Genomic DNA, 11,461 nt, shown 5'->3' with positions numbered 1-11,461 from the left:
CAGTGATGGGCAGTGGTTATCAGTGGGATGTGTGCAGTGATGGGCAGGAGTTGCCATCACAAGGGAGGAGGAAGCAGATGTCCCTGCACACACCATGGCTCAGCCACGCAGCTGCACAGCCAGCACCATGTGGCTTTAGGTCTGTGATGAGGCCCATTCCTTTTTGTTTGTTTTTGGATATCACGTGTTTTGGAAAGCTGTTTTTATTTTTCATTTTCAGCCAGGTGAAACTGGGAATTTAGACTTTTTCTAACACGCAGCTTCCTTCAAAGGCACTGTCTTTTGGGCCCCTTTACAGAGCCCCTCCGGGAGATGCCTGGTTTCCTAACCTTTAAAAGTTAGACTTTAAAAAGCCAAAATATTCCATCCTGCTCCTTCCGTTCCAAGATTTGGGTTCAGACTGTGCCACGGCATCACGATGTCACCCGTGGTGGCCCTTGCTCCTCACCTGGCTGGATGTTGGTGACCCACAGACCTCAGAAGGCCAAGCCTTTCTCCTGACCTCCCTGTGGCCTTACAGGAACCTCAGAAGCAACAGGTTCCAAACCTGACTTCTGTGGTGCCCAGTAGAGAAGAGAGGCCCTGCTGCTCTCGTCCGCAGAGGCGAGTGAGAGGAGGAGGACCCTCACAGAGTCAGGTAAGGAGGGACCAGGCAACATGCAGCAAACGGCTCGCCCACTATGCGGCTGCCAAGCCCCCAGGGTCTGGAGGACCCTGCAACAGACAGGTTCAAAGCTCCCCGGCCCCGCTCAGGTCCACACTGAGCACTCAGGAAGAAAGTGCCAAAAGCTGGGAGTGGGGGCAGGGAGCTGACACTCTTCCCCCGAGAACGCCCCTCTCACAGACATGCTGGGATTTTTGTCCCCAAAGCCTGGAGGCCCAGCAGGGGAGCTGGGAGAGTGGGCGGGAGGCAAGCCCCCAAAGGCTGAGGAAGAGGCAGCAGGGCTGCAGGACGCCCCGGGCACCAGGCAAGGGGCTGGAATGGAGAGCAAAGGAAGCCCCCAGTGGCCAAAAAGGACGGCATTCGGGCTGAAGAACAGAGAACTCATGCAGGCCCCAAAGCCGGTGGCTTGGCTGCGATGCACACACAGGCTGATGTCCACCATCGCTGTGCTCAGAGCTCAGACCCCACCAAAGCCGCGCCCTGGTCCACCCTCGGGGCATCTGAAGGCCTAACTACAGCTGCAGAGAAGTCCAGAACCAGCTCAACTACAGGAAAGGACAGCTCCGTCCCCACTCTGGCAGCCTCACAGCGGAAGGCACGTGCCCCTGGCTGGAAATAAACATTGTTTGCTTCAGCCTCTATTGTTCTTCTATGTGAACTGTCTAGCCTACAATAAGACATTACAAGACACATGAAAAGGCAAGAAAACGTGAGCCACAGTGAACAGCAGAAGCAGAGACAGCCCCAGTGGTAAAACTGAAGTCAAGGGCTTTGAAGGAACTCTGGGGAGGTGGGGAGGGCCTGTGGAAAGAGCAGGTGACATTCACGAAGTGATAGAGACGCTCAGCAGAAACAGGGACACTTCAGAAAAGAACAAAATGCAGATGCTAGAAATGAAAAAATAGCATATAAATGAATCCTCTTTAGATGGGTTTAATAGCAGACTGGACACCACAGAGGAATGGATCAGTTAACATGAAGATTGGTCACTAGAGAAGATCCAAACCCAGGGAGAGGGGAGGGAAAACGACAGAGGGTCCAAGATGTGTGGGCCAGAGTCAGACGGCCGAACCGGGTGGAACTGGAGTCCCAGAGCAGGAGCAGGAGAGAAGAAAGAAGAAATATTCCAAGACTGAATCGCTAAGAACTTTCTGAAATTCATGAATTTCAGAAATCAGATCCACAGATCAAGAATCTCCGTAACTGCAAGGAGGTGATGTGGAGAAAACCGTACCTGAACACATACTACAGGCTTTAAAGGCAGCTAGAGTGGAAACAGGAGATTCGTATAGAGAAGCAATGATAGGAACAGTGGCTCACTTCCCACCAGAAGGCCACGGACCCACATCTGCGGTGCTGAAGGGAAAAGGAAGGTCAAACTAGAAGTTCATGTACCTTGAAATACTCTTAAGGCCGGTCACAGGGGCTTACACCTGTAATCCCAGCACTTTGGGAGGCTGAGACAGGTGAGTCACCTGAGGTCAGGAGTTTGAGACCAGCCTGGCCAATATGGAGAAACCCCGTCTCTACTAAAAGTACAAAAATTAGCCTGGCGTGGTGGTGCATGCCTGTAATACAAGCTACTCAGGAGGCTGAGACAAGAGAGTCACTTGACCCAGGGGTAGGTTGCAGTGAGCCGAGATCATGCCATTGCACTCCAGCCTGGGCAACAGAGCGAGACTCCATCTCAAAATATATATATATATATTCTTTAAAAATGAAGGCATTATCAGCCAGGATACAGAAACTACACCAGTTATCTGAAGAAGAAAAACTATAAAGAATTACTAGGCCTGGTGTGTGGTTCACACCTGTAATCCCAGCACTTTGAGAGGCCGAGGTGGAAGGATTGCTTGAGGCCAGAAGTTTGAGACCAGGCTGGGCAATACAGTGAGACCCCCTCATCTCTACAAAAAGTAAAAAAAAATTAGCCTGGTGTGGTGGCGCTCACCTGTAGTCCAGCTACTCAGGAGGCTGAGGTGGGAGGATTGCTTGAGCCCAGGAGTTGGAGACTGCAGTGAGCTGTGATCACACCACTGCACTCTAGCCTGGGCAACAGAGTAAGACTCCCTGTCTAAAAAAAAAAAAAAAAAAAAAAAAAGAATAAAAAAAGAATTAACTAGTAAAAGTTGGTTAACTACTAAAAGGGTCTTGGTTTGGTTTGGTTTTGATTAGAGACAGGGTCTTGCCATGTTGCCCAGGCTGGTTTTGAACTCCTGAGCTCAAGCAATCCTCCTGCCTTGGCCTCTTTGTTTTTTGTTTTTCAATAAAGACTTACTTCACAGGCCCTGAAGTAGCAGGTGCGGGAAAGCAGCTTCTCTGGGTTGGGGGTGAAGTACAGTGAGGAATTAAGGCCTGACTGAGGCCCCCTGCCCTCCCAGGCTGAGATGCAGGCCTTTCACAGCGAGTGTGGCTGCACAGGAACAGGCCTAGGCAAAGGAGCTGAGCTGGAGCTGGTCTGCAGGGACAGCTGGCAGGAGGACAGGTGCCCCCAGGAGCACCCTACTGGAGTGGCTCAGGAACAGAGCCAGTGCAAACATGGGGTATGCTGGGGTCCATCACGCCATGTTGGGCTCCTGTGCCAAATAATACTGATAGAGGACCTGACCCAAGAGGGAAGCCCCCTCTCCCAGCCAGCTGCTGCCCCCTCCCAGCTGTCCCCAGTCCGTGTTGAGTATAGAGTGGTGTAGAGCCAGCCATTTCTGCCCACCTCGGCCTCAGATGGGCACTCTGCCCTGGGCCATGGGTGTGGCAGATGCCCTTCCTCCCGCAGATGCCCTTCCTCCCACAGATGCCAGGCTTGCATCAAGGCTGGCAGCTTTCATCTGCCTGCTCCTGCTTTCTAACCCTTTTGTCCTTCGTAAGTATTTCCCAAAATTTCTTGAATGTGTAAATCTCTCCTGGCCTTTGATTCCTAGAGGCCCTGAAGGAACGTGACCATCACCTGGCCTGAGTGACACTGCAAAGCCCTCGTTCTTTCTAGTGGGCGTGGAGCTCTCTCCAAGCAGATCAGATGCTGAGCCGTCAGCCACATCAGAGGCCAGGGACATGGCCTTCAGAGACTTTGGCCATCATGCAAAACACCTGGCCACCCTGAAGCCTCTCTGCTGGAGAAACGTCTGGAGCGACCCCAAAGATGCTGATAGATGCTCAAGGACCCAGCTGCTGAAGCCTTCCGGCCAGCATGCCAGCCCTGGGAGGGAGGAGGCCTTCAGGGCGGGGTGTACCCAGCCGCAGCCGCTGCCCGACAGCAATGGCCTGACAGATCCCAGCAAGAACCACCCGGCTGAGCCCAGCCAAGCCCTGGCATGAGATCATGGCAGTAGCAGATGGTAGGTGCTGCATGCTGTGAAGCTAGTGATGGTGGCTACACAGCAGGAGGTCACGAGACCAACACATGTCCAGATAACCAGTGGGTCCACAGAGGTCACTGGAAACTTAGACAGTAATTGAAACTGAATAATGAAAGTGCACTGATCAAAATCTGAGTGAAAGCAGTGCTTAGAAGGAAATGTATAGCTTTAAATGCTTATATTAGAAAATAAAAAAGTACAAAACCACCTAAGATTTCATGTTAAGGTGCAAGAAAACGAGCAAATTAAACCAAAAGTAAGCAGAAAGAGGGAAATAAAACTGAGAGCCAAAATCAACAAAATGGAAAATGGCAGAACACTAGGAAAAAGGGATGGTCATAAGTGAAGACGAAAGAGCATGTGATGTGCGTCTCTCGTGTGACTCCTGATTCAAACAAACCAAAGGCAGAGATAACTTGCAATAGCACACAGCGAGGAAAAGCAGGCAGCCTCTGCCCAACACAGCCAGGAGACAGCCTCGGAAATCGGAGAAAATATTTGGAAACCATATATCTGATAAGGGGTTGATATCCAAAATACATAAGGAACTCAAACAACTCAACAGAAAGAAAACCCAGATAACCTGATTGAAAAAATAGGAAAAGGACCTGAACAGACATTTTTCTTTTCTTTTCTTTTTTTTTTAGAGATGGAGTCTTGCTCTGTCAGCCAGGCTGGGGTGCAGTGGCACAATGTTAGCTCACTGCAAACTCTGCCTCCTGAGTGTAAGCGATTCTCCTGCCTCAGCCTCCCGAGTACCTGGGGCTACAGGCAGCCGCCACCACGCCCGGCTAATTTTTGTATTTTTAGTATAGATGGGGTTTCACCATGTTGGCCAGGCTGGTCTTGAACTCCTGACCTCAGGTGACTCGCCGCCTCAGCCTCCCAACGTGCTGGGATTACAGGCGTTGAGCCACCGCGCCCAGCCGAGCAGACATTTCCCAAAAAAAAAAAATATATATATATACACACACACACACACACACACACACACACACACAGATGGACAACAGCTACACGAAACCAATGCTCCATATCAGTAATCGTCAGGGAAATACAAATCAAGACTGCAATAAGATATCCCCCCACACCTGTTAGGATGGCTATTCCAAACAGACGAAACGTCGGTGATGGTGTAGAGAAACGGGAATGCTTGTGCACTGTTGATGGGAGTGTAAAGTAGTACCGCCATTATGGAGAACAGTATGGAGATGCCTGGAAAAGTTAAAAATAGAGCTACCATATCATCCAGCAGTCCCACTACGGGCTATTTATCCAAAGGAAAGGAAATGAGTATGTTGAAGAGATAACCGCGCCCCCATGTTTATTGCAGCACTAGTCAAGCCAAGCCATGGAATCAACCTAGGTGTCCAACAACAGAGGACTGGAGAAGGAAAATGTGGTACAGATGCACAATGGGATACTATTCAGCTGCAAAAAAAAAAAGAAAGAAAGAAATCCTGCCATTTGCAACTATATAGATGAACCTGAAGCATTTATGCTAAGTGAAATAAGCTGGGTACAGAAAGACAAACCCCACATGATCTCACTCATACGTGGAGCCTAAAAAGCCAAACTTGCCAGGTGTGTGGCTCACGCCTGTAATCCCAGCACTTTGGGAGGCTGAGGCAGGCAGATCACGAGGTCAATAGATCAAGACCCTCCTGGCCAACATGGTGAAACCCTGTCTCTACTAAAAATACAAAAATTGGCTGGGCATGGTGGTGTGTGCCTGTAGTCCCAGCTGCTTGGGAGGCTGAGGCAGGAAAATTGCTTGAACCCGGGAGGCACAGGTTGCAGTGAGCCAAGATCGGGCCACTGCAGTCCAGCCTGGCAACAGAGCGAGACTCTGTCTCAAAATAAATAAATAAAATAAAGGCTGGGCATGGTGGCTCATGCCTGTAATCCCAGGACTTTGGGAGGCCGAGGGGGGCAGATCACTTGAGGACAGGAATTTGAGACCAGCCTGACCAACATGGTGAAACCCCATCTCTACTAAAATACAAAAATTAGCCAGGCGCCATGATGCGTGCCTGTAATCCTGTAATCCCAACTACTCGGGAGGCTGAGGCAGGAGAATCACTTGAATACTTGAATCCAGGAGGCAGAGGTTGCATTGAGCCAAGATAGTATCACTGCACTCCAGTCTGGGTGACAGGGCGAGACTCCGTCTCAAAAAACAAAAAAAAACCCCACAAAACTAACTCTCCCCCCACCCCTCCCCGCCATATATAAAATGAGTTAGGTGTGGTGGAGCACACCTGTAGTCCCAGCTACACAGGAGGCTGAGGTGGGAGGATTGCTTGAGCCCAAGAGGTTGAGGCTGCAGTGAGCCATGTTTGCGACACTGCACTCCTGCATGGGTAAGAGCAAGACTCTGTCTCAACAAAGGCAAATTCATAGACGCAGAGCAGAGTGGTGATCGCCAGGGACTGAGGGCCGGTGGCTGGGAGATGGCGGTCAAAAGATGCAAACCTTCAGCTGGGAAGAATGAGCTCAGGAGATCTCTTGTACACGGGGACTGCAGTCAGTAACAATGGATTATATTCTTCGAAACCATTAGGAGAGACTGGGTGCGGTGGCTCATTCCTGTAATCCCAGCACTTTGGGAGGCTGAGGCGGGTGGATCACGAGGTCAGGAGTTCGAGACCAGCCTGGCCAACATTGTGAAACCCCCATCTGTACTAATAATACAAAAAATTAGCCTGGTGTGGTGGCACATGCCTGTAGTCCCAGCTACTCAGGAGGGTGAGGCAGGAGAATCACTTGAACCCGGGAGGCAGAGGTTGCAGTGAGCAGAGATTGCGCCACTGCACTCCAGCCTGGGCGGCAGAGCAAGACTCTGTCTCAAAAATATAACAACAAATAAATCCACTAAGAGAGTAGATTTAAGTATTCTCACCGCAAAAGGTGACATGTGTGGTGGTGCACATTAGTTCTATTTAGCTGTTTCACAATGTACACATATTTCAAAACATGTTGTATATAATAAACATACAATTTTTATTTGTCAATTTAAAAATTAATTTTATTTATGTATTTATTTATTTTGAGAGAGAGTCTCGCTCTGTCACCCAGGCTGGAGTGCAGTGGTGCGATCGGCTCACTGCAACCTCCACCTCCCAGGTTCAAGCGATCCTCCTGCCTCAGCCTCCCGAGTAGCTGTGACTACAGGCCACAATGCCAGGCTAATTTTTGTATTTTTAGTAGAGACGGGGTTTCACCATCTTGGCCAGGCTGGTCTCGAACTCCTGACCTCGTGATCTGCCTGCCTTGGCCTCCCAAAGTGCTGGGATTACAGGCATGAGTTGCCACGCCTGGCCTAAAAATTAATTATTATTATTATTTTTTTTGAGATGGAGTTTCGCTTTGTCGCCCAGGCTGGAGTGCAGTGGCGCAATCTCAGCTCACTGCAGTCTCCACCTCCTGGGTTCAAGCAATTCTCTGCTTCAGCTTCCCAAGTAGCTGGGATTACAGGCACCAGCCACCACGCCTGGCTAATTTTTGTATTTTTAGTAGAGACGGAGTTTCACCATCTTGGCCAGGCTGGTCTTGAACTCCTGACCTCGTGATCCACCCACCTTGGCCTCCCAAAGTGCTGGGATTACAGGCGTGAGCCACGGCGCCCGACCAAAAAAATTAATTAAAAAAAAAAAAAAACAGCTGCACACACAACCTGGGCACACCTCACGACGTGTAAAGCCCAGGCCCTGCAAGTGCCCATTCACAAGCAGATCAGGCCCACAAATCCTGTTGGCGCGGTGGGGACGCACCTCCCCTACCTTAACCCATAGCAGCTACAGGGTGTCTTCCTGTGTAACTGTTGCCAAGTGGACACTGACAATGCTGGCATGTTCTGGACTACTATGTACCTCAATTTTTAAAAGTTACAAAGGAAATAAAAGGGCCGGGCGCGGTGGCTCAAGCCTGTAATCCCAGCACTGTGGGTGGCCGAGGCGGGCGGATCACGAGGTCAGGAGATCGAGACCATCCTGGCTAACACGGTGAAACCCCGTCTCTACTAAAAACACAAAAATTAGCCGGGTGTGGTGGCAGGCGCATGTAGTCCCAGCTACTCAGGAGGCCGAGGCACGAGAATCGCTTGAACCCAGGAGGCGGAGCTTGCAGTGGGCCGAGATCGCGCTACTGCACTCAAATCTGGGCCACAGAGTGAGACTCTGTCTCAGAAAAAAAAAAGGAAATAAAAGACAATTTAGGGGGAAAATCAAAGACATTTGAATATGAAGCAGGTGTTAGATGATATGGAGGAATTTTCCGTAATTTTCCAGTTACAATATGGTGTAAACCAAAAAGCATCTGAGGCAGCTCTCAATCAAGTTAGATGTTTATTTTGCCAGCTCCCAGGAAGAAGAAACACAAAACCACAGAAACGGTCTGTGATCTGTGCTTTTTCCAAAGAACAAGATTTGGGGACTTCAATATATACATATTTTTTGAGATGGAGTCTTGCCCTGTTGCCCAGGCTGGAGTGCAGTGGCACGATCTCGGCTCACTACAACCTCTGTCTCCCAGGTTCAAGTGATTCTCCTGCCTCAGCCTCGGGAGTAGCTGGGATTACAGGTGTGAGCCACCACGCCCAGATAATTTCTTGTACCTTTGGTACAGATGGGGTTTCACCATGTTGGCCAGGCTGGTCTCGAACTCCTGACCTCATGATCCGCCCGCCTTGGCCTCCCAAAGTGCTGGGATTACAGGTGTGAGCTACTGCACCCAGCCAGGACTTCAATATTTAAAGTGGAAAGAGGAAAGAAAAAGAGGGGAGGGCAGATAAAAAGGGGAAGCGGTTCCATTCTGAGTTTTTGATCGGCGTTCACTGAATCCACGTTACAGGTAAAGCAGGGCGTAGAGCAGTCACGCAGTTGTCTCTCACTCAGCAAATTGTGCTTTTGTAAGACACAGCACACAAGCGCAGCTGCCTGTGGAGGCCTGTGGCCTTCTACCTGCAGCTGTTTGCTCAGAAACAGAAAGGCGGTTTCTTGAGTCAGTTTCCAGCTTAATTTTTCCCGTTGGCATAGTGAATTTGGGGGTCCTGAGATTGTATTTTTTTTCACAATGGTATTGTGGTTGTGTAAGAAAACGTCTTTTTTGGCTGGGTGCATTTGGTCACACCTGTAATACCAGCACTTTGGGAGGTCAAAGCAAGTGGATCACCTGAGGCCAGGAGTTTGAACATGGTGAAACCCCGCATCTACTAAAAATACAAACAATTAGCTGGGCATGGTAGCAGGCACCTGTAATCCCAGGTACTTGGGAGGTTGAGGCAGGAGGATTGCTTGAACCCAGGAGGCAGAGATTGCAGTGAGCTGAGATCGTGCCATTGCACTCCAGTCTGGGCAACAAGAGCGAAACTCCATCAATCAATCAATCAATAAGTCTTTTTAAACAAGTTTAACCTGGCCAGGCGTGGTGGCTTATGCCTGTAATCCCAGCACTTTGGGAGACCGAGGCAAGCGGATCATGAGGTCAGGAGTTTGAGACCAGCCTGGCCAACATGGTAAAACATTAGTCTCTACTAATAATACAAAATTTAGCTGGGCATGGTGGCACATGCCTGTAGTCCCAGCTACTCAGGAGGCTGAAGCAGGAGAATTGCTTGTACCCGGGAGGAGGAGGTTGCAGGGAGCTGAGATTGTGCCACTGCACTCCAGCCTGGGTGACGGAGGGAAACTCCGTCTAAAAAAAAAAAAAAAAGGAAAAAACTTTTAACGTGTTTTTAGGGTCAAAATGTCTCAACATCTGGGATTTGCTTTAAAATTCTTTCAGAAACTCAAAAAAAAAAAAAAACCGGGTGCAGTGGCTCATGCCTCTAATTCCAGCACTTTGGGAGGCCGAGACGGGCGGATCACTTGAGGTCAGGAGTTTGAGACCAGCCTGGCCAACATGGTGAAATCCTGACTCTACTGAAAATAAAAAATTAACCGGGCACGGTGGCGGGCACCTGTGACCCAAGCTACTTTGGAGGCTGAGGCAGAATTGCTTGAACCTAGGAGGTAGAGGTTACAGTGAGCCAGGATTGTGCCACTGCACTCCGGCCTAGACGACAGAGTAAGAGACTCTGTCTCAAAGGAAAAAAAAAAGATGAACAATGCTAGTATCTGGTTAGCCCAGGTGGCAGGCGCGGGGCTCAGTGTCCTGCTTCCCGGCTCTGGGCTCTGGGTGTTTGAACTGTTCCAGGCAAGCCTGCCGGCTTCGGGACAGCACCTCCACCGTTGGCTGGGAGCTTTGCCTGGCTCTCCACTTGCATCTAGACGGCAAGCATGGGGAACCATGAGCCAAGTGTTTGGAGCAGTGGCAGGGGTTGTGGCCTCCTGGGGACCTTCCCAGTCCCCAGTGACCCTCAGCACCAGGCTGGCCAGGCCCATGGGCGAGGAGGAAAATGCATGGCCCGGGCTCCTGGCAGCCGCACGCAGTGTGACCACAGCTGAGCAGCTCTGCAGGAGTGGTGGCCCCATGGTCACGGGGACGGGATCACAAACCAGCATCCTCGAACGGGCTGGGATCTGACCACTTCTCTGGCCCTCACCCCCAGCACCCCCTCCAGCTGCACATGCACATACATGTAGTTGCACACACACGTGCACACCCTCCTACACCACCCAGTCTCCACAGCAGGCAGCCAGGATGGAGGGAGCACCTTTCCGCCTGTGTCTCACTGTGGGTCTGGGCTTGGGCCGACTCGGTACAGCCAGTCATCGGGACGGGCTCCGGCCTCTGGCCAGGGTCGGGAGGCAGAGGCACCGCCCCGACTGAGCTCTCGGAGCTGGGCAGTGCCCCTTCTTGTTCTCCTGCCCCTCAGTGGGTGGCTGGTCCTGCTGGGTGCCTGGGTCCAGCACAGCTGCCATAGGCTAGGCCACCAGCCTAGGCAGGAAGAACAGGGTGAAGATGGCAGAGCCCCTGGGAGAGCTTCCTGGGACCAGATCTTCAGCTTGTGGGCAGCAAGCACCCCCCTGGCTCTGGCCCTGCAGGCTGCCCGGCTGCATCACTGGTGGGGTCAATGGTGAGGCAGCCCCTCCTGGGGCCCAGCACCACAGTGCCCTCTGTCCCCAGGCCTGCCCAGCTCTTTGTAGGGTCCTGGAATGCCCCTTCACTGACCCCAGTGGGAAATAATGAAAGTCCTGTCAACCAGATGCAGCCCATGGGCCTGGCTGTGCTGTGCCTCAGCTCCAGGAAGAGGATCACCGGGCAGCCTGGTGAGCAGGTTCGCCTGGCATGCCGGATTTCTCTGTAGCTTGCGACAGAGGCACTTGCAGGGAGGCACACGTGTGAGTGCAGGACAGAGGAGCTTTCATCAGGCAGAGGCTGCGTGTTTGTAACAGCCCCGTCCAGGTTGCTTTGTTTTGAATCTGAGGCGGAGTTTTCGACTCCACTCTGGGCGTCCACCCAACAGGTGCCTGTGGACACCCACCTGCTCCCCGCCGTGCAA

At 51.3% G+C, this 11,461-nt stretch overlaps 1 protein-coding gene across 1 annotated transcript in view; it reads left to right on the top strand.

Moving 5' to 3' along the window:
* The window catches only part of CLBA1 (clathrin binding box of aftiphilin containing 1), a 19,109-nt gene extending 14,484 nt beyond the window's left edge, over positions 1 to 4,625 (top strand). The window contains exon 5 of the mRNA XM_023205771.1: positions 3,583 to 4,625. Within this exon, the coding sequence (XP_023061539.1) occupies positions 3,583 to 3,591 (9 nt within the window). The 3' untranslated portion in view covers positions 3,592 to 4,625. The remainder of the gene's footprint in view (positions 1 to 3,582) is intronic.
* The last annotated feature ends 6,836 nt before the right edge of the window (positions 4,626 to 11,461 follow it).

The sequence above is a fragment of the Piliocolobus tephrosceles genome, chromosome 6 (assembly GCF_002776525.5).
Source record: "Piliocolobus tephrosceles isolate RC106 chromosome 6, ASM277652v3, whole genome shotgun sequence".
Lineage (NCBI taxonomy): Eukaryota > Metazoa > Chordata > Mammalia > Primates > Cercopithecidae > Piliocolobus > Piliocolobus tephrosceles.
This window is presented reverse-complemented; position numbering and strand designations above follow the sequence as displayed.